Source organism: Tursiops truncatus, chromosome 1 (genome assembly GCF_011762595.2).
Source record: "Tursiops truncatus isolate mTurTru1 chromosome 1, mTurTru1.mat.Y, whole genome shotgun sequence".
In the NCBI taxonomy this organism is placed as follows: domain Eukaryota; kingdom Metazoa; phylum Chordata; class Mammalia; order Artiodactyla; family Delphinidae; genus Tursiops; species Tursiops truncatus.
Window position 1 is genome coordinate 391,911 of NC_047034.1, and position 27,052 is coordinate 418,962.

General features: G+C 46.5%; 1 protein-coding gene across 5 annotated transcripts in view; it reads left to right on the forward strand.

Moving 5' to 3' along the window:
- The window catches only part of KDM5B (lysine demethylase 5B), a 76,853-nt gene extending 54,281 nt beyond the window's left edge, over nucleotides 1-22,572 (forward strand). For 4 of the 5 annotated variants that reach the window (XM_033842610.2, XM_033842660.2, XM_033842719.2 and 1 more), the window contains 15 exons: nucleotides 568-687; nucleotides 1,663-1,857; nucleotides 5,297-5,478; nucleotides 5,593-5,717; nucleotides 6,600-6,750; nucleotides 6,882-6,996; nucleotides 7,418-7,773; nucleotides 9,008-9,146; nucleotides 11,292-11,471; nucleotides 12,147-12,305; nucleotides 15,820-16,305; nucleotides 17,886-17,997; nucleotides 18,676-18,830; nucleotides 20,051-20,371; nucleotides 20,831-22,572. In XM_033842610.2, the coding sequence (XP_033698501.1) occupies nucleotides 568-687; nucleotides 1,663-1,857; nucleotides 5,297-5,478; nucleotides 5,593-5,717; nucleotides 6,600-6,750; nucleotides 6,882-6,996; nucleotides 7,418-7,773; nucleotides 9,008-9,146; nucleotides 11,292-11,471; nucleotides 12,147-12,305; nucleotides 15,820-16,305; nucleotides 17,886-17,997; nucleotides 18,676-18,830; nucleotides 20,051-20,371; nucleotides 20,831-20,968 (2,934 nt within the window). In that variant the 3' untranslated portion in view covers nucleotides 20,969-22,572. The remainder of the gene's footprint in view (nucleotides 1-567; nucleotides 688-1,662; nucleotides 1,858-5,296; nucleotides 5,479-5,592; nucleotides 5,718-6,599; nucleotides 6,751-6,881; nucleotides 6,997-7,417; nucleotides 7,774-9,007; nucleotides 9,147-11,291; nucleotides 11,472-12,146; nucleotides 12,306-15,819; nucleotides 16,306-17,885; nucleotides 17,998-18,675; nucleotides 18,831-20,050; nucleotides 20,372-20,830) is intronic. The other variant, XM_033842692.2, reaches the window with a different exon arrangement.
- Nucleotides 22,573-27,052: the final 4,480 nt, after the last annotated feature.

The window sequence follows — 27,052 nt, forward strand, 5'->3', positions numbered from 1 at the left end:
CTTGAGAATTGGCATTTCCAACAAGTTCCCAGTTGCTGTTGCTGCTTTTGGAATGGGAACTACATTTTGGAGAACCGCTGGTGGAGAGATATGTATTGAAAAGACATCTAATGTTATTACTATTATGTAGTAGTTCGTTCAGTCTGAGGATTTTGTGCCTAGAGCAATATAGGTGTTTTTCGGGTAGAGGGAAAAGGGGAATTGCTGGTGGGAGGTAAGTTTGAGGCCCAAATGAAGAAGATCTCTGTGTGGAATGAGATCCTTGAAATAGAGTGGAATTTCTTCAATTGGTGGTAGGAGATCCTATTTCAGTATGATAATATTTGGAAAGATGTGTCCTGATCCTGGATGTAGCCAGATTTTTGTGGTGTAAGCTGTTTTCTCTTGAGATACTTTTCAACCTGGCAGTCTGGGGAACTACTCCATCTTGTGGCAGAAATGAATATCTTTAGGTAATATTCAGCCATACTTTTTTCCCTACCCTTTCTGGAGAATCATCTGATAGTCTATGTCTAGATTGTCTTTCGTGAGGATGTCGCTGAAAATCTCCAATTTCTGTCTCCTTAGGTTTACCGAACTAATCAGTGTGCTGGGGAGTTTGTGATCACATTTCCAAGAGCCTACCACAGCGGTTTCAATCAAGGTTTTAATTTCGCTGAGGCCGTTAACTTCTGCACTGTCGATTGGGTGTGTAATTAGGACCTAGCAAGCCTTTTCACATTTACCGTTTTTCCTGCAGAAATGGTATAGAATGCTTAGAAACTGTCATGTGTCTAGTTGCTTAAACCAGTTGCTGCTGAAATGGCAGGTCAGCCAGCTGTGTACCTTCCCAGCAGGAGAGGCCCTGGCCCTGCAGTGTCAGCCAAGACCTGGTGAAGAGTCTGCTGAGCGACGTTTTGGCTGAAGCTTAGTATCTCATTGCAAACTGATAACAACCAGTTCCAGTCTTAAGACTGTACTTTATGCAGCACTGGCTTAAATTATCCAAACACAGTAAATTTTAATGACATTTGATTTCAGGTAGTTGTAAAGTGGAGTTTTTATATTAGTATTAATACTTTTCATTTGCCTAAGAACTACTTAGTTTAAGTGGGTGTGGTGTTAAATCTAATAAATTATGACCTTCAGTGCCTTTTTTTTTTTTTTTAATAATACTGGGTTGGCCAAAAAGTTCCTTCAGGTTTTTCCGTAACATGTCAGGGAAAAACCCAAATGAACTTTTTGGCCAACCCAAAATAGTTGGCCCAATAAAATAATACCCAGTAGTAATACCTACATCTATAATTATTTTCTGTTCTATAGTTTTTAGAGCATTATTGTTCCCTGAAGTAGATTAACCACACCAGTTCCACACAGTTGTTTCAGGAAATGTGTAAATTCATATTTCCAATTAGATTCTACATTGTTGTAGACATTACTGCATTATTAATACATTGGGTTTTTAAACCAGATTTTAATCAATGTACCTAATTTGCCAGATCCTTGAGGTGCAAAGATTTTAAAAGGTCCAAGGCTTGTTAGAGTCTAGTTTTAGGATTGATATATGATATCAATATATGACCCAAGATGTGATATTTGGTAATTGATAATAAAGGTCAGGAGTCTTTGGAAACAGGAAGGAGAGAGATGAATGTCACGTGTCCTCCCTGTCTTTTGGCGCAGCTGCCCTTAGGCCGACAGTGCGTAGAGCATTACCGCCTGCTGCACCGCTACTGTGTATTTTCCCACGACGAGATGATTTGCAAGATGGCCTCCAAGGCGGACGTACTAGACGTTGTAGTGGCATCAACTGTTCAGAAAGACATGGCCATTATGATTGAGGACGAGAAGGCTCTAAGGGAAACTGTTCGTAAATTGGTAAGGTTTCTGGAACCCCAACTGCATGTCATTGGGTGTTACTTAGTAAAGTTCTTATGCACTTTGAAACCATTTTAAGGAAACTTTTCCTTCATTGCCTTTAAGACCATTCTAATAGATGTATATTGACGTCTCATTGTGCTTTTACTTTTCATTTTTCTAATGGCTAATGATATATTGAACATCTTATCATGTATTTATTTACTACCTGCATATGTATCTCTTTGGTGAAGTGTCTGCTCACATGTCTTGCTCTACCCCTTTTTCATTGGATTGTTGGGAGACTTCTCTTTATTCTAGACACCAGTCCTTTATCAGATAAATGTTCTGCAAGTATTTTCTTCCAGCTAGTGGCTTGTCTTTTCATTCTCTTAGCAGTGTCTTTCAAAGAGCAGAAGTTTTTCATTTTGATGAAGTTCAGTTTATCAGTGTTTTCTTTTATGGATCTTTCTTGGTGTGTCCTTCTTAAGAAATCTTTGCCTAACCAAAGGTTTTCTCATGTGTAGTCATCTAGATTTTCTAGGTTTAGATTTTACATTTAAGTGTTTAATCCTCTTAAGTAATTTTTGTTTATGGCAAGGTGTGGGTTGAGATCATTGTTTTTGCATATGGCTGTCTAACTGTTCCAGCAACATTTCTTGAAAAGACTCCTTTTTCCATTGAATTGCCCTGGCACCTTTGTTGAAAATTAATTCACACATGTGTGGAGCTACTTCTGGACTCTGTTCTAGTCTGTTAGTCTGTGCATTTGTCCTATTGCTAATACCATATGGTCTTGATTACTGTAACTTTCTAATAAGTTTTGAAATGAGGTAGTGTGAGTCCTCCAACTTTGTTCCTTTTAAAAATTGTTTTGCCTATTTTAGTTCCTTTGCTTTTCCATATAAAGTTTAGAATCAGCTTACTGATTTCTATCAAAAAGCCTGTTGGCGTTTTGATTGGAACTGCATTAAACCTATGGATAGTTTGGGGGAGAATTGACATCTTAACAATACTGAGTCTTCCAATCCATGGACATAGTCTATCCCCTCATTTATTTAGGTGTTCTTGATTTCTTTCAGTATTTTGTAGACTGCAGCACACAGATTTTACACATATTTTCTTGGATTTGTAATTAGGTATTTCTTATTCTTTGGTACTATTATGAATGGTACTTTAAATTTTTTTTTGATTTCCAATTGTTTATTGCTAGTATTTAAAAATACAATTGAGGGCTTCCCTGGTGGCGCAGTGGTTGAGAGTCCGCCTGCCGATGCAGGGGATGTGGGTTTGTGCCCCGGTCCGGGAGGATCCCACATGCCGCAGAGCGGCTGGGCCCGTGAGCCGTGGCCGCTGAGCCTGTGCATCCAGGGCCTGTGCTCCGCGACGGGAGAGGCTACAACAGATACAGTTGACTTTCCAAAATTGACTCTGTATCCTACCTCCTTGCTAAATCCAGTAGTTTTTTGTAGATTCTTTTGGGACAGTCATATCCACAAATAGTCACATTGATTTTTTTTTTCTTCTTTTATGTGCCTCTTTAGAATGTTGGCTCCGTGGAGCTCACCTTGAACCAACAGCTCACCTTCCCCTGATATTGTACAATTGGGAAAACAATGCCCAGAGGGTTTAAGCGTCTTACCAAGGTCTTTGGAACTTTGAGCACGCATAATTTTTTTCCCAGATGTAGAAATTTACAAATTAAAATTGGGTGAACTGGGGCTTCCCTGGTGGCGCAGTGGTTGAGAGTCCGCCTGCCGATGCAAGGGACACAGGTTCGTGCCCTGGTCCTGGAAGATCCCACATGCCGCAGCGGCTGGGCCCGTGAGCCATGGCCACTGAGCCTGCGCATCCGGAGCCTGTGCTCCACAACGGGAGAGGCCCGCGTACTGCAAAAAAAAAAAAAAAAAGAAAAATTGGGTGAACTAATATGATTCATTCTCAACCAAAATCCATGGAGTTGATCCTTAATCTTTAAACAAAATTTTAGCCATCTGCATCACAAAGTCCTTTTTAACGACTAATTCCAGATTAAAACCAAAATTCTTTTGTTAGGTTTTCCTTACTTTACTGATTAGCAGGAAGTGAAATGGTCAAAAGGTTGAAATACAGAATAAAAGAGTAAAACAAAGGAGCCTTGATGGTTTATAAACTGATTTAATCAGACTCTGGCATTCTCAGAGTTAGATCTGGATTCAGTTCCAGATAAGGAGAGAAAGTGGTACAAGTTTGATTTTTCCATAACAAAAGGTATATCCTAGAAGGGCTAGATGTCAGGTGGTACAAAGTACAGTAGAAACTTCCTGATTCGGGCTTCCCTGGTGGCGCAGTGGGACAAGGGTTCGTGCCCCGGTCTGGGAGGATCCCACACGCCACGGAGCAGCTGGGCCCGTGAGCCATGGCCGCTGAGCCTGCGCGTCCAGAGCCTGTGCTCCGCAACGGGAGAGGCCACAACAGTGAGAAGCCCGCGTACTGCAAAAAAAAAAAAAAAAAAAAGAAACTTCCTGGTTCAAGACCTCATTTATCTTGACAGTATCAATTGGGAAATTCCTTGTTACGATTACAGTCTCTGTTGCACAGATTGTCGAACCTTTCCCAAGAACTTTCCATATAAGAGGCTAATAGACCACTCAGCGTCTTCACATTGACAGTTCCTGCACGGTAGTCTTTTTTACCTGCCCCATCTTCTTTCCTTTCATTTATATTTGTTCTTTTTGTGGATTCTCCAGCAACATTACTCTGAAGCCCTGTATAGCATGTTCGCTGTAGTAGAAAGTATATGCATTTCTTTTGCTCTTATCTAGACCCAAAATATGGACAAGGCCAATTTGGAGTAGAATAAACAGCTAATCTCCGTAGTTTTATGGGCCTGTTAATAACTGTTCTCATACTCAGATCAAAATGGCCAAACATAAGGACCTACAGTGTCCAGAAGGGGTTCTCCCTAGATGGGTGAAATAGATTAACTTGCCCACATTTGCTAGGTCCACACACATTTTTAAAAATTTATTTATTTTTGGCTGTGTTGAGTCTTTGTTGCTGTGCGCGGGCTTTTCTCTAGTTGCGGCGAGTGGGGGCTACTCTTCGTTGTGGTGCATGTACTTCTCACTGCGGTGGCTTCTCTTGTTGCGGAGCACGGGCTCTAGGCGCGCGGGCTTCAGTAGTTGTGGCTCGCAGGCTCAGTAGTTGTGGCTCCCAGACTTAGTTGCTCCGCGGCATGTGGCATCTTCCTGGACCAGGGACGAACCCATGTGCCCTGCATTGGCGGGCGGATTCTTAACCACTGCGCCACCAGGGAATTCCCCCACACATTTTTAATCACGCACTCTCTACTCTCTACTTTGGTAAGGCTCTTTTTTTTTTTTTTTTTTAATTTAAGCTCAACTATTACATGTTTGTCTTGGGGGCTGATGGATTGTATTATCCTTTGGAGATCTCTAAAGTACACACTTTATTCTAGGGAGTAATTGATTCAGAAAGAATGGATTTTGAGCTGTTGCCAGATGATGAGCGTCAGTGTGTAAAATGCAAAACCACATGCTTCATGTCTGCCATCTCCTGTTCTTGTAAACCTGGCCTGCTTGTTTGCCTGCATCATGTAAAGGAATTATGTTCCTGTCCTTCTTATAAATATAAACTGCGGTGAGTAGGAAGAATGATTTTTTTTCTATGGAAAACACTAAATCCTTAGTGTAAAACATCTGATTTCCTCCAAACCCCCATATCTCAGAGCTAAGCCTGCTATTCTGTTTCCAGGTATAGATACACTCTGGATGATCTCTACCCCATGATGAATGCACTGAAGCTTCGAGCAGAATCTTACAACGAATGGGCCTTGAATGTGAACGAAGCTTTGGAGGCGAAGATTAATAAGAAGAAAAGTATGTGGTATATAGAAAGTGTGACTTAGTGATTGGCAAATTGGGACTGATTGTAACATAGCCAACTTAAAGTTATCAGCAAATGGATTACTTGAAGCAGCCTGACTTAGCCCATCTGTCCAGCCAGGTTTGGACATTTAGCAGAGGTTTTAAAGCCAAGAGTGAATGAGGCATATGTCCTTACATCAAAGTGAAGTCTTGATACATGAGTTTTGCAGGATCGTGTATTTAACAAATATCGTATTGTTACCAAATAACCTTTACACCTCTTTGTCTCAGAAATAAAAGTATTTCACATTTTATATGGACCTTTAGAAAAGGTTTTTGTTTGTTTTGCTTGTTTTTGAACTAGATCTCAGGACAAAGACAGCATATCATTAAATTAAGAGTCTGTGAAATGCTGGTTTATTACTTCTTAGTTCTAGTCAAAGTCTCTGTCTCTTGTTATTACATTTGAAAGTTACTGCTTCCCTTCAAAGCGTTTTCATTTGCTTTCCTTTCTGTCGCTCAGCAGGTGACTCTTCCCTCTCCTGTTTAGGGGTGGGTGCAGGTCACTGTCTCTGAGCCCACCAGTTCCCTGCCAGGTGCAGAGTAAAATGCAGGAGGAAAAGGTGGTTCCAGCCACAAGAAGAATTGCATTTGCTCTGTTTTGACAAGGCAGGGGTTCTTTGTTTCTTAAACATTTTCACATTGAAGGGCAGCTCTAGGCACTTTTTAAAGTATTCCACTCTCAGCCAAAAAAAAAGAATAAATTTATTAGAGGTAAAGCATTGCAAATATCCATAGGTAAGAACTGATCAAATCGAACCTCCCCCTCTATATTTCATACCAGTATTTCATACATAATGATCACAGAAAAGGTGATCTTTTCTTTATTCCTAGGCCTCGTCAGCTTTAAGGCTTTGATTGAGGAATCTGAGATGAAGAAATTCCCGGACAACGATCTTTTACGTCACCTCCGCTTAGTGACACAGGACGCGGAGAAATGTGCCTCTGTCGCCCAGCAGCTGCTTAACGGCAAGAGGCAGACGAGGTGGGCACTGTGCACGCCCTGGCTTGGGCTCTTTGGCAGCCTGTTGTGGCTGGTTTTACCCATGACATTGGAGTCTGGGGCTGGTGGGGAACCTGCTCTCATGCAGTCTCCTTGGGCCTTTGTCTGTCTAGGTATCGATCTGGTGGAGGGAAATCCCACAATCAGTTGACAGTGAATGAGCTCCGACAGTTCGTGAGCCAGCTGCACGCCCTGCCCTGTGTCCTCAGTCAGACGCCACTGCTGAAGGTACCTGGATGGGGAGGTGGGGGTGCCCGCCTTCCTGTGTTTTGTACACAAGCCCAGGTCACATGATCAAGTTGTCTTCCCCTGTGGTTAATTTGTACATTTATTTGCAAATGCTTTTAGTAACCCGTTGAGTGGTACGTGTATATAAAGAGATTGTAACAGGCCTGCAGAGGAGAGAGAAGGTTGGAAATTTTTACCTTTCACAGTGACCACCAGCTACTATAGTTGGTACAAGTCTCTCTTAGAGTCACTTGTGTAACTGTCAGTTGGCTTATGTATTCATTACCTTGTTTACCTGTATTGTTGCTAGAATCAAGTGAAATGGCAGAGGGTCATGTTGAACATGCACTGAAGATTCTGAGTTTTCAAGAAGCCAGTTACTGAAAATATTGTTTTGATGCAACAATCTGTGTTTTTTAAGGATCTCTTGAATCGTGTAGAAGATTTCCAACAGCATAGCCAGAAATTGCTCTCTGAAGAGATGCCCAGTGCCGCTGAGCTGCAAGACTTGCTAGACGTCAGCTTTGAATTTGATGTTGAGCTTCCCCAGCTTGCTGAGATGCGTGTCCGGCTGGAGCAGGCCCATTGGCTGGAGGAGGTGCAGCAGGCTTGCCTAGACCCCAGCTCCCTCACCTTAGATGATATGAGACGTCTCATAGACCTGGGGGTGGGTCTGGCCCCATATTCAGCTGTGGAGAAGGCTATGGCACGGCTTCAAGAACTGCTCACGGTATCAGAGCACTGGGATGACAAAGCCAGGAGTCTCCTCAAGGCCAGGTAAACAAGCACGCCCATGCCTCTGCCCGGGGAAGGCTGGCACTGCGTCCGTCCAGGAGCACGGAGCATGGGGAGTAGGGCGGCATGTGGGCACAGTAACTGAGCTGTGTGTGCAGAAATAGCTGAGCTGTTCGGAGCTGCTTTGGAGCTTGGGCAAAAGAATATTAATTTCTTTCCTTGCGTAACCGATTGTGAAATGAATGGTTCAAATGGAAATACCTTTTCTAGAGTTGGTTTAATGAAATTTCCCTGGACCTCGAGGATAACATCTTTGAGAGAAGAAAGCATTTACAAATAAGTGGAACTGTTTAAACCCACAGTTAATGAAAAAGATCCCAAGGAGTCTTAAAGAGAAACATCTGAGAGTCAGTGTGCGCTGTCTTTAAGATGAAAATGGTGCCGTAATTCTCCACATTAGTGCTGTTGCTTTGTGACCTTATCTATACGCGAGAGATGGGTTGGATTCAAGCTAACCATCTGAGGGGAGAAGATGATTCCCTCCCTATTCTTGCTTTCTGTCTGACAGATCTTTACTATTCCAACTGACAAGATAAAGTACAAGAAATACCTAGGTTCCAGACATTATTTTGTAATCCTAAAATAGTGGTCATTGAGCAGAGAGTACAAAAGTTTTGGGTTCTGTGCTTTTGGTATGTTGATATCCTGGAGATTTTTCATTTTCTTAGTGAAGCTGTGTGAGTCTTGATAGCGTATCTAGTTTAACGTAACGTAAATTATCCCTAAGTTATCTTTTGCAAGTGGAAGTTTATGGTTATTCCAATGTCAAATCAGAAATAAGTAGAACTTAAATGCTTCACTGAGTTATTTGCTATTCTGAATTTCCTTTGAGGTGATTTTTCTTTTTTGTGGCAAGCGGGGGCTATTCTTCGTTGAGGTGCGCGGGCTTCTCATTGCAGTGGCTTCTCTTGTTGCAAAGCATGGGCTCTAGGCGCACGAGCTTCCGTAGCTGTGGCGTGCAGTCTCAGTAGTTGTGGCTCACGGGCTCTAGAGCACAGGCTCAGTAGTTGTGGCGCAGGAGCTTTGTTGCTCCGCAGCATGTGGGATCTTCCTAGACCAGGGCTCGAACCCATGTCCCCTGCATTGGCAGGTGGATTCTTAACCACTGTGCCACCAGGGAAGTCCCTGAAGTGATTTTCCTATTTTCTCTGGTAAGTAAACCACGAGAAAAGTGAGCCACAGTGTAAAAGCTGAGTAGTGTCATTTGCTTTTGTAGGCCTCGGCATTCATTGAACAGCCTTGCTACGGTGGTTAAGGAGATCGAGGAGATCCCCGCGTACCTGCCCAATGGTGCGGCTCTGAAAGACTCTGTGCAGAGAGCCAGAGACTGGCTTCAGGACGTAGAGGCCCTGCAGGTAGGTTTACAAAACGTCCCGTGTGTGTAAGTGCATCTGTCAAGAGCAGTAATGTAAACACTTGCAAAGGGGAATATGTTGGATCTCACTACACAGGTTCAGTGTTTGGGTTGGCCGGATTACTGATTCTCTTCAACCTTGTGTAGATGCACTTAACCCACCCCATCTACTGTCCTGACTAGTTGACTCAGTATTTAAAGCTTAGGTAATTTAACCAACCTTTTCTGGGAGCTTGGGACCCTCCCATAACAGACTTAATTACTTGGTTGGGGTTGAAGAAAAAGAGCTAAAAATGAAGTTGTGGGAGAAACACAGTTTCTAACGTCTGACAAGTACAGCTATCTCTTGCTGGCTTGCCAACTACTTGGAGTTTACATAATGAAGAGTAGCAGATTCAGTGAGTCTTGATACATGATTACATGGCCAAACTAGGCCCTCAGGCCCAGGACTTTCACCAAGTAATGACTTAAATGTGCTCCATACCTACAAAAGCAGTGAGATGAGCACGTTCTAAAGTAACTGTCCAAAGTAATCAGCACTGAGCGTCTGTGCCCCTGTGCTAGATGTTGTACTTGCTAAGACTTACTTATAAGTTAAAATAGAAAATTAAATTCACTTGTAACGTTATTAAGGTATAGACAGAATATATTCTATGTTCTTCCCAATTTTCAGCTGGATAACTTCATTTGAAAAGTGGTTGGTGGGAGTGTCTTCCTTTTTCTAACGATCATAAACCAGGGGGTCTTACGGGCCTATTGAGAAAAAAGATCTTGGAATTATTTAATGGGATAGGTTTTTAAAATTTTAATTTATATTGTTCTTGAGGCTCAAATTCTGTTTTGTTGAAGCCATCAGATTCTAGGAATAAAATACCATCTGGTCTTCTGAATATCTATGTAATTTTAAGTGGTGCGAATTAACCAATTGCTAATGAGAAATGCCAAACAGGACAGTTTTAGCCACGTGTTTTCAACAAAACATCTGGACATCTATTCTTGTTAATAGGGAAGAGAAGATACATTGTTTGATAAATATTACATAATTAAGGGGTGACCCCAGCCCGCCAAAGAAAAAACCAAGGAAAGTGTTTGCTGTGTACATAAACTTCCCCAGTGAGGTTTTTGATGCAGGCTCTTGTCTGTGGTTGTTGGAACTGTAGCGGGTACAGTCACGGTCCCCCCTTCCACTCATGGTTGCTGGCAGCCAGAAGGTGAGGTCATGACGACGAGGAGAGATGAGCATATGAAATCAGAAGCAAGGACACATGTCTGGGTGGGTTTGCTCCCTTCATGTGCTGTAATGTATGCACTACTTAGTACGGTGTTTGCAACAATGTCCATAAGGACGAAAAGCAAGTTTTGCTCCATTCCTGAAATAATAGCCTGGTCTTTCCTTGCGTCATATATTTAAGGACTAGTAGAGAGGTGTGACCAACAACAAGGAACCTCTTCGTGTTTAGTGGATTATTTATTTTAAAAGGTCATCCAGTATTCTGCTGTTCACTTAGGGAGTACTCCATATGTTTCTAAATGGAATACCATAGGCATAGCATATAATTTGTGAGTCACCTTTTTACGCATCCAGCAGAATACCTATGCCCTTACAGTTTCAATCCTGTGAGAATAAATAGAAGGCCCCCAGGTGATTCTTAATGAATAATAAAGTTGGAGAGCCAGTGGGCTTTCACAACTCATTTTTTGTTTCCTCAATAATCTATACTGAGTTACTGTAATTCATCATTGGTGAGTGAATTGGAGTAAAATATTTGTTTTGTTGCTTTTCTTTCTCTAAGTCAGTATGGAAATCCTTTGAGTTATTACAAATTTACATTTCTGTTGAATTTTTTTCACACCATCCATAGGGACCAAAATGACAAGTGAATTGACAAGGGCATAAACAGTCTGAACAAAGGGAGCACAGTATATGCCAGGTCCAAAGTTGTATCCATGGGCCCAGCACAAAGTAGGTTCTTCCTTGTCGAGTGGAAGAACCCACACTGCTCCACCTCCACCACCATCGGTCAGCTGGCAGGTTTTGTCAGCACCCGTCCGTGAATTTAATATGTTGAAATCATGGGGTAGGCCCGGTCCGACTGGTACTTTTCCCACTTACATAGAAGTAATTTTTTTCGCCTTGATTTGTTAGGCTGGAGGACGTGTGCCAGTGTTAGACACACTGATAGAGCTTGTTACACGAGGACGATCTATCCCGGTGCATCTGAATTCTTTACCGAGACTGGAGTCACTAGTAGCTGAGGTTCACGTTTGGAAAGAATGTGCTGCTAATACATTCCTGACTGAGAATTCGTCCTATTCTCTCTTGGAGGTAAGTTTGCAGTTAGCCCCCCTACAAGACCTTGGGTCCCCTAGCCTGGCAAAACATGTAGTCCCTCACACACAGAGGTGGCATCACTGACTGATCTATGCTCTAGGAGTTACTTTTCTCAGTGGAGCCAGGGAGATTCTTCTAAGTTTCTACTGAAACTTTCAATTGAAACTTAGAAGAATCTTAAAATGTTTTCTGCATATGTTTAGGGATAGCATTCACTGTCTAAGGAAGAAATTTTCCTCCTTGAAGTTCCTCAGTTTGTTGAAATTGGACGTTTAACCTTGGCCATGCTTCACCACTTGCTTTTAACAAGCTCAATAAACGATCTCATCCACCTCTCAAAGTACTATAGTTGCACTTCTTGTGTTTTTTTGTAAGCTGATGCTGGTCACACATTATGACTGGGATCATTCTGTATCACATTTTTTTACTTACTGTTTGATTGAATCTGGAATCAAAGTCTGTCTTTTTGTGAGATTTCCTTCTTTCTTTCCTCCCTCTCTTCCTTTCTTCCTTCCTTTGTAGAAGAGAGTTTCTGGCTTCAGGGAGGCATGTTACACAGAAAATACTAAGAAGCTCACATCCTTCCCACTCCTTAGGCTTTTATTTGGTGACTTCCTAATGCTTCATCTGAAATCCATTTTACCAGCGGTGGTGCTTTGTCCACATTAGGTGCTGTGTCCTCGATGTGATATTGGCCTTTTGGGATTGAAGAGGAAGCAGAGAAAGTTAAAGGAGCCCTTGCCAAGTGGCAAGAAGAGAAGCCCCAGAGTAGAGAGTCTGAGTGACCTGGAGAGAGCTCTGACTGAAAGCAGAGAGACTGCTTCAGCTGTACGTACTGGGGTTTTTCCTCCTCTTTTCTCCATGGGGGAGGATAATTTCTAACTCTTCTCTTACTTACTGGTCATATTGGGAAGGCAAGTAGAAGAATAACTTTAAAAGTACTCTGTTTTACCAAAACGACTTTGGGAGAATTGTCATTTGTAAAAGTTTTGAATGGAAGGTGCATAGAGGTGCAGAGGATTCAGGGAAGGCCTCCCAGATTCAGAAATAGTCTTTCCAGTGCCCAAGGCTTGGTCCAGGGATGCAGACTCAGGACACCCAGGCTAACGGATATGTGAACTGCAATGCCAACTTACTAGTTTACAACAAGAAATACACCTAAAAGGGTACTGGATACTTGAGTCTGACCTGCATTTAGCATAAGCCCTGTTGATTCAAAGATTGTATCATCTTCAGGAAGGTGAAGCAGTATCTAGCTAATGTTTAGTGAGCAGAGTATCAGAACAGAAGAAGATAGCTATGTGATCTGGATGCTTTTTGAAAACTAAAAAAAAAATTTTTTTTTAATTGAGCTATAGTTGATCTGTAATATTATATTAGTTTCAGGTGTATAGTACAATGGTTCAGTATATGTATATATTGCAGAATGAGCACTGTAAATCTAGTTAATATCCATCACTACACATGGTTGCAGTTTTTTTTTCTTGTGATGAGAAGTTTTAAGATCTACTCTCTTGGCAACTTTCAAATATATAACATAGTATTAATGACTATAGTCATACCATGCTGTACATCACATCCTCAGGACTTATTTTGACCTTTTGATCCTCTTCACCCATCTCCCCCACCAGTTGCCTTTGGCAACTGCCAGTCTGCTCTCTGTATCTGTGGAGTTGTTTTTGTTTTGTTTTGTTTTGTTTTTGTAGATTCCACATATAAGTGAGATCATGCAGTACTTGTCTTTCTCTGACTTATTTCACTTAGCATGATGGTCTCAGAGTTCATGTTCTTGCAAATGGCAGGATTTTCTTCTTTTCTGTGGCTGATAATATTCCATTGTATATACATACCACATTTTCTTTATCCATTCATCCATCAGTGGACATGTAGGTTGTTTCCATATCTTGGCTATTGTGAATAATGCTGCACTGGACATGGGGGTACAGATAATCTTTTCAAGTTAGTGTTTTCGTTGCCTTTAGATGTATACCCAGAAGTGGAATTGCTGGGTCATATGGTAGTTCTATTTTTAGTTTTTAAGGACCCTCCATAGTGTTTTCCACAGTGGCTGCGCCAGGTTACATTCCCACCAATGGTGCACGAGGGTTCCCTTGTTTCCACATCCTGACCAACACTTGTTATTTCTTGTCTTGTTGATGACAGTCATTTTAACAGGTGTGAGGTGATAATCTCAGTGTGGTTTTGATTTGCATATCCCTGATGATTAGCGATGTTGAGCATCTTATCACATACCTGTTGTCCATCTGTATATCTGCTTTGGAAAAATGTCTACTGGATCCTCTGCCCATTTTAATTGGATTTTTGTTTTTAGTAGTGGTGATGCTGTCTTGTTTGTTCTATTGAGATGTATGAGTTCTTCATTGATTTGGGGTATTGACCCCTATCAAATTATAATTTGCCAATATTTTCTGCCATCCTGTAAGTTGTCTTTTCATTTTGCTGATGATTTCCTTCCCTGTGCAGAAGCTTTTTGGTTTGATGAAGTCAGACTTTCAGGATGGTTTTGAAGGCACAAAGCATTGTCCATCCCAGAGCAGGAACATAGCTGCTACTGGGCCTGGGCTCGTCCTTGGTCCAGGCACCTTCCTTATGGTCTGATCCTTCGTAGCTGCCTGACCTCTCTTGTGATTGACATGGGATTGCCCTGATGTGTTTGTGTATTTTGACACAGACTTTCTTTGGCATGTTTGTCCCTTACTTCAGGCTCTAATCAGATGCGGCTGCCTGAGCATAATTCTGGTGTTTTCAAGGTGCTACTTTCCACTGTTATGTGGTTCGTTTTTGTAAAGACACTGTCTTGATCTTTGCTTGTCTGGTCTTGCTGATCTAGTCTGTGAACCTCTGTACATTACCTGTTGATCACTTTGTGATCACATAACCCGTATATGCCGCCTGTACATTGTTTTTAGCTAGAAAAATAAGTAGGTTTCTTAAATATACCAAAGGTTTGTTAGGTGGTTTACTTCTAGATCTGTTTCTTCCCTAATCCATCATTCATACATTTTCTTCTCTCATCCAGAAGAGTCGATCTGGCCTTAGGACTCAGCTTCCTCTTCTGGTGAATCGGGATGGATCTGGTGGTGGCTGGATCCGATCATCGAGAATGGTTTAACTATGACAAATTAACGTTTTAAGGACTTGCTTATAGGAATAGACTTGGGAAGGGAATGGTTCCTGCAGCCTGTAGTTTTTATTTCTAAAGGGGAAGGCTCAGTTTTAAAGGCCTATGTTTACCCCCTGTTGCTCTGTATTTCTCCTTCAGTGAAGTATTAGGATTTTGGTGGTCCAGCCTTCCGCTGTGGAAGATGGATGTGTTAAGTTCGAGGGGGTAGTGACTAACTCTGACATAGCTAGTGATTTGAATTGGTCACCCTTAGGCAGCTTTTACTTCATGGTGCGAGGTGAATAAGTCTGTAATGCCTGGACTGGTTTATGTAGTGGGCGCCTGGTCTGTCCACGTAGAAGTCCCTTGTGTGGACAGCTTGCACGTACTGGTCAGAAACATGTTCAGTGTCACTTCAGCTTTTTGTTGTGAAGCTGATTATGTTTGTGTTTTCAAGTCGCTTATACAGATAAACTGAACTCAGAACTTTGCTGAGACGTGGCTCTCGTTTTAACAGAGAGAAAAGACTTTATAATGAGTATACTTGCCACTTTCTGCAGGAAAGCGGCTTGCTTTTATCTCTGCCCTAGTGATCTTACAGCGTGTGTGTGTGTGTGTGTGCATGTGTGTAAGGGAAGTCTGGTGAAGTGGTTCTGTTTCTTTCGTGAGGGACCCAGCTTCACTACACACAGTTCCGGTGTCCAGCACACATGTAAGGTGTAATGTTAAAGGCAGTAAGAGGCACAGGTTACTACGGCTGTTTAACAGACTTTCTCATCTAAAGTGCCTTTCTGGAAGAACTCAAAAGCTACTGGAACTGAAAACAAATCGAAAACCTCAGAAATTAGTACACCCAGACTGTGAAAAGCCTGTATCTTTCAAGAGAGGTACATTTGCTAAGAGAGAAATGTGTGAGGAATTTGGACTTGGAAGAATGGTGTGTGTTAGGTAGCTGCTCACACTGAGGGTTTGCTGGGTGCCAGTCAGAGCGTCTGTCACACAGCCCGTGTCATCGTCGTGGCGGCCCTGTGAGGTGGGCACTGTTACCGACTCTATACGTCTGGAAATTTAGCCACAGTGGGATGTTGTTGCCCACCTGACTTAGTGAGGCAGGCAGAGTCTACTCTGGAGCCCGGTGTTCTTAGCCACCAGGACCCTAGTTTTAGGGGAAGGCTGAGTTCTCTGTGACATTGTCCCTGATTGTTTTCTCCTTTCTAGATGGCAACGCTTGGGGAAGCCCGCTTCCGAGAAATGGAAGCCTTGCAGTCTCTCAGACAAGCCAATGAGGGGAAATTGCTGTCGCCAGTCCAGGATGTGGAGATGAAGGTCTGCCTGTGTCAGAAGGCCCCAGCTGCCCCCATGATCCAGTGTGAACTCTGCAGGGATGCTTTCCACACCGGCTGTGTGGCAGTACCCAGTATTGCGCAGAGCCCCCGGATCTGGCTGTGTCCCCATTGTCGGAGGTCAGAGAAACCTCCATTAGAGAAAATTCTGCCCCTGCTGGCCTCCCTCCAGCGTATCCGAGTTCGCCTTCCCGAGGGAGATGCGCTGCGGTATATGATTGAAAGAACCGTGAACTGGCAGCACAGAGCCCGACAGCTGCTCTCGTCAGGTAACCTCCAGCCCACGCAGGAGCGGACGGGCTCAGGACTGTTATGTGGCAGACGGCAGGCCGCAGCAGGACAGGCGCCAGAGACAAGCAAGGTGAGCCGCAACGCTCCTTCGCTGGTTATCGGACTCAGCTCTGTGCCTTCTTCCGGAGCCGGTAGCTCTGGTGGTGCCGCCGGTACCAGCGCCCGCTTTACCTTCGAGGGTTGCGCGCACCTGCCGCGTTGCCTCAGTTCCCTCTGCTCCCGATAGCCGGGCACGCGTCCTGTGGAGCAGATTTCACCTCTTCGTATGCGCGTGGGATTTTTCCATTGATGTGTGGGAACCAGATGTGTTTCTTTGTTTTTGTTTTCGTCTTTTTTTGCGGTACACGGGCCTCTCGCTGTTGTGGCCTCTCCCATTGCGGAGCACAGGCTCCGGACGCGCAGGCTCAGCGGCCATGGCTCACGGGCCCAGCTGCTCTGCGGCATGTGGGATCCTCCCGGACCGGGGCACGAACCCGCGTCCCCTGCATCTGCAGGCGGACTCTCAACCGCTGCGCCACCAGGGAAGCCCCAGATGTATTTTTAATATACGTGTATTTTAAAATTCTTTGCTTGGCTGTTTTTTTCCTGCTTCCTCTCGTGTAAGTCACCGAGGAGAAAGGGAAAGTGCCTCCTCCTGTCTCTGGTTGCCTTTTGAGGAAGAAGAGCTTTTGATGTGTCTTGAGTGTTAGTAAGTTGCTTCAGAGCAGAGGCGGTGGGTTTCATACCATCTGTGGTCTTTCTGCCAAAGCCAGATTCCCCTGAGTGTCACTGGGACGGCCGGGCTTCTGTCTTCTTCCGTGGGAGACAAGGAGTGCAGCCAGGCAGGCAGTACTCAGGCCTCTCATAATGTTAACCTGGTGACTTCCAAGTCTGGCAGATTCTCTTGCAGATACTACGCGTCCCTTGTGCTGCACCAGCAGAGATGTGTGAAGTGTAGGAGTTGAAGGTCATACAGATTAGGGACAAGGACAGAAGATTGGTCTCTGTTTTATTTGTTTCCTTGTCTTTTTAAGTTCTCCCCAGGCTTCTGAAATACAGTGCCTGGCACTTAGCAAACGATGTGTTACATTTCTGTCTCATGGTTGAGTTGTGGGTATTTGGGCAGCCTACGCTGGAGACATTTGTGTTCCTTACACACGATGTGCTAGGAGTTCACCTATGTTAATAAAAGGGAAAGGCACAGCTGTTATTTACTTAGTAATTTGTGGTCAAAGGACTGTTTCTCCCAGCTCCTCTCATAAGCTCTGGTGAAGGTGGTGACGTGGGTGTGAATGCTTTCTGGCAGTTCCTCAGTTGGTTTACCCAGAGCGGGTACACGTCTGTGTCAGTCGGGTTATAATCTTCAGAAGGAGGATTACCTAGAGATTAAAAGGCTGTGTGATCTGTTGCCACGCAGAGAAAATGACTTATTTCCCAGTGGTGCTCTTCACCTCTGCAGTCAGTCCAGGTACAACCAGGAAGACCAAAGGCTTGGTGGATATGAGTTGGTTTGGCCAAATCTGAGATGCCAGGAGACTTCTTTCAGTTTGGGAAAATCAAACCTTTCTCTTTGCTGGTTGCTGCCTGATAACCCAAGCTACTTCTCTTGGGGTGGTGGGAGTGGCTTCAGCCCTGGAGAAGCCTCACTGTGCGATGTTCTCCTTCCGCCAGCTATCTCAGCCTCCTGCCTCCACGTCCTTCTCCTTGCCCGGTGCCTGGGACGGCAGAACCTCATATTTACACTCTCCCTTCTCTGCTGGACGGAGCTGTATCCCCCTCCATGGTCTGTATTTATTATTATCATCACCATTATTATTGTTATGATTTTGAGGGCTGAAGAGTAAAAAGTGATGGTGCAGTAGGTTTTTGTTGCAGATAAACTAGGAACCATTAAAAAGGATTTTATCCTCATATGTAGGATATGGATTACTATGTATTTGCAAGGTAGGAGAAGACTCGTAGTTAAAGGCTCATAAATGCAAAAGAAACAGAAAGGAAGTCTTTATATCCGTTGCTTTCAGGGATGAAAGGGTTCGTCCCATGCCAACTGATAATTAAACACCAAGCATCTTGGTCATCAGATGCTAAGCCATGGGTTCCCTTGTTGCTTCATTACTTAGGAGACTTGAGGGGGCTCTAGAGACCCTGCCTCCTTCCTCCTGTCCTTCCCTGAGGGCAACTCTCCCCCATGAGTTGTGCCTGGAACCTTGGGCCCACTCAGAGTGCCCAGGCCCTGGCTCTTCTGTGCTTCTGTGAAAGCAGAGGTATCTCCCTCCTGCATCAGCGGGAGTCCTCCTAGTCACTGATGGACTTACACAGTCCAGTTTGGGCCTGCTATGCTGTGGCTCTGGGCCTGTGGAGGGAACCTCACTTGAAGGGAAAGGGTGGTAATGGGAGCGGTGGTCTTCCTCCACTCATGTCTCAGGTGGGTGTCACCGTGATCTGGTCTTGTCTCCGACAGGTCTAAGCCCAGAAGTGAGTGAGCTGTTGATGGAGGCCCAGCTGCTCCAGGTGTCCCTTCCTGAAATTCAGGAGCTCTACCAGATGCTACTCGCAAAGCCCAGCCCCGCGCAGCAAGCTGACCGCAGCTCTCCAGTGAGACCCAGCAGTGAGAAGGTGGGCGTCGGGGTCTGGGCGGCAGCGTGCTTCGGAGTGTCATCATCCTTCAATAGCTCGGGGACGAGATGCTGTCTTTGGTCCAGGAAAGGATGCAGACCACCTGCCCCACAGCCCTGCTCCAACGGCTGTCACTGAGCACTTTGGGCTCACAACCTGGATTTTGATGCTGGTTTTTAAGCCACTGTGTGAAATTGTGTTTTCTTTTTAGCAAGGTGTGCTTCTCATCATTTCCATGTGATAATAGCTAGAAGCAGGATTATTTTTCTTCAGTAAGAGAATTACTGTAGAGATGAAAATGTAATTATAGCTGGAAAGGCCTTTGGGATAAAGCCTTCATTCTTGGAGTCAACATGTAACAAATGCTTTAACTCTTCTAAACCAAACCCAGCAGCTGGTGTGAGGACCAGGTGACTAGACCAAGGGTACCCTTTTTTTGTTTGTTTGTTTTTTGGGTATTTTTTGGCCACACCACACGGCATACGGAATCTTTAGTTCTCTGACTAGGGATTGAACCCATGCCCCCTGCAGTGGAAGCAAGGAGTCTTAACCACTGGACCGCCAGGGAAGTCCCAAGGGTGCCCGTTTTGAGTGCTGACTTACTTGAAGGGGATAACTAATAATGTCCTGTTTCTTAGCAGCGTAAGATGCTGCTGCTGCTGCTTCCTGTGAGTGAACTTGCTGACCTGTAACATTTAATGCCCCTGAGAATGTAGTCAGATAGGGAGGAATCTCACTGAAAACAGCATGAGGGCAGACGCTGGCATTTAGGATTTGTTTTTCATTATGACACCAAATAGCGTAGCACTGTTATCAGTTGTGTTCAGTTAATGCACCTTCCTCCTATAAGGGGTGGAGATGTGCATAAAGAAGCAAGGTATTGCCTTGGTTCCTTAGCTGTCTGTGGGTTAACACCTAGATAGAAAACACTCTGTGGACGTCAAGGGACTTCCTCGTGGGTTTGGCCAAAAGAATGTGGCACCTCCCCTCTCCCGGAGCTGGTTGGCTAATTTGAAACGAATTGTGTCTGTGACATTTCTGTTTTCCAGTGTTGCTTTGGTAGACTAAACAGTGAAGTTAGGTGGTCCTGTAGGATGTGAAGGGGGGGGCGGTGCAGCACGTGTCGGTGTCGATGGGGAGCACCCGCTTCTCGTGCAGCCGGTTCTTGGCATCACTGGTTTTGGCGAGGGGCTAAATGGAGTTTGCCATCTTCCACCCAGAGTGACGGCTGCCGTGGGAAGCGAGACGGAGTCAGCGGCCTCGAGAGCAAACTGAAGAGACGCCTGGAAAGAGAAGGTCTCTCCAGTGAGCGGTGGGATCGAGTCGCCAAAACGCGGACCCCTAAAAAGAAGAGGATCAAACTGAGCCACCGCAAGGACACGAACAGTTTCAAGTTAGAGCGGGCACGTGGCCATGAGCTGGTCCCTTCTGCCGACGCTCAGTCCCTGCCCGCAGACGCGTCCTGCTCGGAGCACGAGGACTCTGGGGACGAGGACGCCGTCTGCCCGGCCGTGAGCTGCCTGCAGCCGGAGGGAGACGAGGTCAGTGAGGTTTGGGCCGCGGAGGACGTGCGTTCCCTTAACTCAGAAACCCTGTAAGCTGCAGCTCGCCTGGCCGGGTCTCTCCTGCTTACCTGCCTTGAGCCCATCTGAGTGGATTGCTCACCCTCCCCCACTGGTACCTCTGCTCTCACATCGCTCCTGGGTCTTCTCCCTTTTCTTGAAGAAACTCTTCCTCTGCCCTTTTTCCTTTTCCTGCTCCTCCAGCTTTCACCGCCCAGCGCTAAGAAGGTGGGAGGGATGCTGCTGCCACGCCCTTTGCTTCCTTGTCACAGGGCGGCGCTGTCTTAGCCCCAGAGCAGTCACCACTTGAAGACTGGCTTTGACTCGGTCGCTTGGGCTGCTGTGCCCGAGGTCCCAGTGCTGGGGCAGTTGCCTGCCTGGTGTCTGTCGGGCCTGTTCTCCCCCTGAAAACCCCGTCTCCCTGCTCTCTGTAACCAGGTGGACTGGGTCCAGTGTGATGGCAGCTGCAATCGGTGGTTCCATCAGGTCTGTGTTGGCGTCTGTCCCGAGACGGCCGAGGAGGAGGACTACGTGTGCGCGTGCTGTGCGGCGCCGGGCGCGCCAGGCCGGAGCTAGAGCAACGGACCCTGACTGTAACTCAGGACCCGGCCAGAGGACTCCTCCAGGGTCGCAGCAAAGCTGCAGGCCTGGCACTCAAACCAGCCTGTGAACGGTGCTATTTCTATTCCTTACGGGATCATTTTTCCAGAACTCTTTGAAAAAAAGAAAAAAACGACTAAAAAAATTTTTTGACACTTTTTGTATTTTTTTCCTTAAGAGCCGTTTGTGATTGTTGAGGTTTGAAATGCTGACTGTTTTTTGCAGGGGTTCCCACCAATGTGGAAGGATTGGAGCTTGCACCTTTCATGTACAGCATTAAAATCTTACCTCTTTCTGGGATTTACCGGCTTAAGAGTCCAACTCAGTTTCAGTGCCCAGAAGAGCACCAGAAATTCCAGTAAATCCTCATTTGAGGAATTTCTCTCTTGTTTACTCTGTTACCATATTGGGGAGCTTAAGTTTTTCACTTTCGGGGGTCTTGTTTGTTTCTTTTATCCACTTTTCTTTTTTCCTGGTAGACTAGGTTTATTTATCTAAGCAATAACTTCCATGTTGGTTTCAGTGGCTGGAATTAAAACAAAACAAACTTCCAAACAGTGTGTTGGTGCTTTAGCATCTGGTTGATGTCAGAACGCAAACGTCTAGTTTCTAGTGTCACTGGTGACCTAGTGACATAGAAAAGAGGCTGCTCTGTAAGTACCTGCCACAGCTGTATTTTGGCTTTCTCCTTGCTCCTTCCCTCCTCGCCTGTTTTTTTGGTAGCTTGTATCAAATGTTGCAGTTTATATTGTGGAATAAATCCTTGGTCCTAATATAACACTAAATGCTGGTTATTTAGAGCCATTAGCCTACATCTGCTTCTGCCCCTCCACCTGTGGGCTTTGAAGAGCGGCGGGGTTGCTTGCTTTTGCCTCTGCCCAGCCAGGCTACAGTAGCGGTGGCTGGTAGCCTGCAGACATTAGGGGATTCTTTTGTATCCTGCTCTGTTCGGTGGGCCATATGCCTCCAGTCCCCACTCACAAAGACCCCTCTTTCCTCCCGTCTTCAAGGAATAGAACCTGTCTTAAAAGCCATGCTATTTTTAAATAAGCTTTCTCAGAATGTTGGCAAATCATTCCAGTCCTCAGATCGGCCCTCCTCGTGGGAATGATGTCTTTATTATATTTGAATTGACAGGGAAACTTAGGTTAGGGTTGAGATGTCAGAAGGGGAGATGTAAGGAGAGTGCACCCTCACACAGAGCTAGGAGGGTGTGGGTCGAGGAAACACTTCTGAACACCCAGGCTCTGCCCTCTCACTTTCCTTGCTATATCTCGCTCTCTCTCTCACTGTTGTTACTGGTCATGGATGGCTCACAGCCTTTCTCTGCCTTTTCTTTTAAAGGACTCTGTTCTGCAGTGGAGAAGACATTCTGGTGAACAGACTCTTGCTTGCTGTTTGCTATCCTGTTGCTAATAATACCTGTTTTCCCTCCATTATATAGCCATAAACCTGAAGATGGGTAGAAACAGTGGGTCTTTAATAAAACAACAAAAACAGCAGTTTGTGATGTAGCAGAGATTTAAATGTGTACTGCCCCCTTTTATGCAATTCAGATAATTAAACCTCTTTAAGAATGACTTTGAATCGTCTGCAGTTTTCCCAGAGTTGTCATATTTCTCCTTGTCTGATGGGCTTCTGGGGCCAGTGGAGAAGAGCAATCTCCAGAGTCCGATCTGGAGTGGCAGGGGTTTTGGCCTTTGTTTTTTCATTGACGTGTAGTTGATTCACAACGTTGTGCCAATCTCTGCTGGTTTCTGGCCTTTTTAAGCACCCCGATTCTTAGACTCCCCGACATTGGGGCACGATGCTGACTCTCCCAGTTCCACGGAGAACATAAGGTTAAAGGGGACTTTGCTCCTGGAATAAAGCCTTTGCCTGTAGGGAGGGAGCTTCTGCCCATCTGTTGTGCACCTCCCCTGCCCCACGAGCTTTTCTTCTTCACCTGGAGGGTCCCTGACAGTAGCACCCTTGTGCTGAAGAGTCTCTGCCCCGGTTGGGGGGGGTGGGCAGGAGTGTGTATATGTAAACCACCTCCCACCCAGGTGGGGCCATGGTCTGTTACACACGTCGATACTGAAGTTAAAGGCCTGTCACGTGCCAACAGTTATCCTGCTAGTGAATGGTGACGGCTCTCCTGGAGCCTCCATCCTACCTGCACGCCAGCACGATGTGGAAACACGGACCCCCGATGGACGCCTTCTGTGAGGGACCCACCGAGACCCCGGAGTGGGGTGTGTTATCTACAAACCGTGCTTGTGCGTGTGAGCTGTGAGGCTGACCTGTACCCTCGTGGAAGCACGAGGCAACACGTGCGAGACGGTACCACACGCAAGCTGACACTGTTCCGTCCCGGGTCTTGCAGCTGCGTGAGGTGTGAGGAAGAAAGGGCTGAGTGAGATTGGAGCCTAAGCCAGGAGGGCACGTGGGTGAAGAATCTGGTGCCCCCACCTCAGTGCCGTGACTGCTGTGTTTGTTTTTCCTCCCAAATCAGGCTGTAGGATTTCTCACCGAGCGCAAAGGGCTTGCCTGTGTGTCGCCTCTGTCCTGCAGGAAGCCTGGGATTTGGACGCGCTGTAAAAGGAAGGTCTGCTGCTTTACCGCTTCGTTTCAGCATCCTGGGAGGAGGGGCTTGTTTACCCCTCTCAGAGCGAATCTGAAGCCAGAGATGCCACCTGAGGTTGTGGCAGTTGGTAGAAACCTGCTTTGTTCTGCCTGCACGCTCTAGTAACGAGAGGCAGAGGTGTTCATGAGACTTGAGGTCTTCGGTGGAAGCATGGGTCCCTGGGCAGGGGTAAGCCTGCGGACAGGATGGGTGTCTCCTGGAGGGCTGAAGCCCGGCCCCCCTGTCCCTCTGGTTGGGCTCTCATCATGGGCCCCGCCGCTCCTTTAATCTCACCGCCCTCTCAAATGGAGACCCGCTTTCGGCTTGCACCAGGCCTTCGTGCCTGTGGGTGTTTTTCTGGGCTCAGCCCCACCTGGGGTTCCTGCCACGTGACACAGACTGGGGTGGACTGTCGATGCCACGTACCTGGGACAAGAGGCGGAATGGCACAGCAGGGATTTTAACCGTCGTTGCCTGTTGTTGTTCAGTACCTGTGCCTAGTCTGTGCTGCGCGTTGGCCTCTGTTAGAATGGTCCTTCCTCGGCGTAAAGATGCAGAGAACACAGTTCCTTTCTGCTGAACTTCACCTGCTGGGAGGAAGAGCCGAGGAAAAGGATGAAGAGCCCGGTGCCTTTCCTTGAGCACCGGGGCGATGGCTCCCATCTTCCACCCTCTCCAGCCCAGCACATGGATCCTTTGAGGCCCTCAACTTCTCTGGGCGGTTCCGTGGGACAGAGAAGCTGCCTGGACCTCGTATGAAGTCGTACCATTATAAATCCACTTGCAAAGCATAATGTGTCCATCTGTAAAGTGTACCTTTCACTTCTTCCAAATTTTTGTAAACATTTTCGTGTTTCAAGATTGCTTACATAGGAATACATCTTCACCTTTTTATCAGTTAGGATGGAACCTTTAGATGGTGACCCAGCTCCCTCTTCTGTTCTGGGCTACTTGTACTAGGATGAAGGGTGGCGAGCGATGTGCTCTTAACTTTCAGGAGGACCCGCTGCGTTGGATGGAAGAATGGGATTGCGAGGTCGTTGGAGCTGCTGCAGGTGAGTGGAGGCCAAAGGACTCTTCTTTCTGTTTCCCTTGAATGGGAGCACAGAGAAATTTTAAATGGCCTTTATCAGGGAACAATGTTATTTGCTCTGTTGAAAAGAAATGCCCAAGACACCCTCTCCCCGCAAGGAAATGTGGGGCTCCTGCAAGCTCCCCTAGCCGGATGTTGGGGTCGGGGGGAGTGCGGGTTCAAAAGCACTGGCTCCTGTCTGCCGGTGATCCTGGTAGGAACATACACAGGAGGAGGCCCCTTCTGCATAGGGCCGGAACAGGTCGTTGGACAGTTCATCAAAGAGTCAGTTAACAGATGAAAAAAGATATGCTTACCTAAGTTGTATGTCCATCCACTTAAACTAAAATTGAGAAAAATTAGTTTGGAGAGGCAAGGGCTTTTCTTTACAGTAATCACATGCATTGTGTATGATTTTTCAGTTTCGGCTTCCTTTAAAATGGATAAAGAATTTAGACATTGTGAAGGAATTTGACTTTAGAATTCAAGATACTTACGTTCTCCAATCTTTTGTTAGAGTTTTCACCTGTACCTAATTTAACAGCAACTTTTTAAAGCAACTCAATCTAGTTTTTATAAAAACAGCTCTTCACACTCATAGGTTTATGTAATAATCAAAACATAATGGCTACAACAGACTGACTCGTGGGCAACTAGGAACAGGTGAGACCGGAAGAGGGCCGACTTCGGGCCAGGGAAGACCCGAGCCGGGAAGAAGCTGCCGTTGGCCAGTCGGGCATCTGCTGTGTTCACAGCTACCCGGTCCAGCTCTTGCAAGACTTCATAAGCTCCTGGGAGATAGCTCGGTGTCCTCTGGGCGGGGCCGTCCTGACCTGCTGGCCGGGTGCGGCCCACCGGGGCTTCTGTTCTCAGCGCGGGTGGCGAGCATCCCTGTCTCACGGGTGTGAGAGCTGAGGGGCGGCAGTCCTAGGAGCGTGGGCTTTGGAATTGGATGAGCCTGGTCTGGCTCTATGCCTACTCTAAGTGAGAGCCAGCCTCGGGGCTCTCAAAGATCGGAGCGTGCTGCCCGGGGCCGGCGAGCCTGTTGCACCCCTCTGCCCGTGCCCCACTGTTTTCTGTTCCTAGACAGCAGGGACTAGAGGGGGCAAGTGTGATGATCTAGGTCACTGCCATCGATGAGTCATCTGTGCCTTTGTGGCCCTGGTTGTGAGGGGCTTTTACGTTACAGAGATGCCTTGAAATCTAGCCGCCCCCCAAATTCCTCACTAAGTTTCCTTTTCCCCACAGATATCAAGGACAGCGGTGTGTCTGTGATGGTGCTTGCCTTACTGTGCCTCTGCGTGTTCCCCGTGAGGCCAGGGTCTGTTGGGCACGGGCCTCCCAACCTTGTTGTGCTCGAGACATTGACTAGCTGAGGTCGTAGTGGACGTGGGTGCCCAGCCCGTTTCCTGCTCTCTTCATTCCCACCCCCACCCCCCGCCCTCCAAGAAACTTCTCAAGGAGGGAGAGTGAGCAAGTTAGAGGGCACTTGTTGCTGCATGAAGGGCAAGCAGTTCCCAGAAAGCAGAGCAGACGGAGGCGGGAATGAGGCAGCGTGCCTGGGAACGGGGCTCTCGGCTCAGCGAGACCCTACCGCCGCCCAAGGCTCTGCCCCTGGAGCCCTGCTCGTGGGTGCGGGCGGAGGTTTCCCTGGTCGGATCGGCCAGGAGAGGAGCAGAGTGGGCTCAGGCAGTCTCTGGCCGCCTTAGACGTTACCAAGGCTCCAGCCCTGCCTCGCATGCCCCCTTCCCCAACTTCAGTCTTCGGGAAATGGGGAGGGAGGGATTGGGGACCGAGGCCCTCGGTGCAGGGATCACAGTTTACGGGATGACCACAGGGAAAGGCTGGGCCGGCAGAGGACTGAGCTGTGCTGACTGGGAGCCTCCCAGCTGGTTCCGGACTCCAGAGCCCCGAGCAAGCATCGTGGGGGTGTGGCCTGAGCAGGACTGCGGGGGCACTCATGAGCCGGACCCCAAGCCTGTGTCCTAGAAATAACGCAGCCAGGCCTTCCCACTGTGCCGAGACCGCTGCACGGCACAGCGCTTTACGGCGGCCGGGTGCCGTTCTTAAGGCTTTACCCCCGCTCCGGAGCTGACATTCCCCCTTGGGTGTGCGGCCATGGCCGGAATTTTGATGGCAAATTGTGCCCTTAATCCTGAGCTTCAGAATTGGAAATAGGGAGCAGGTGGGTATCAGTCGAGGGAGGGACGTCCAGGTAGGTTCCTGAGGAGATTGTGCCTCCGGCCCGGCTTTTCTGTCCTAGCCTGAGCTCATGGCAATCACAGTTCTGGCCGACGACCGCAGTCTCTGAATGCGCCGACACAGTCGGGTGGCCCTCGGGACAATCCTGCAGGAGCGTCTCGCGAGCGGCAGAGGGCAGCAG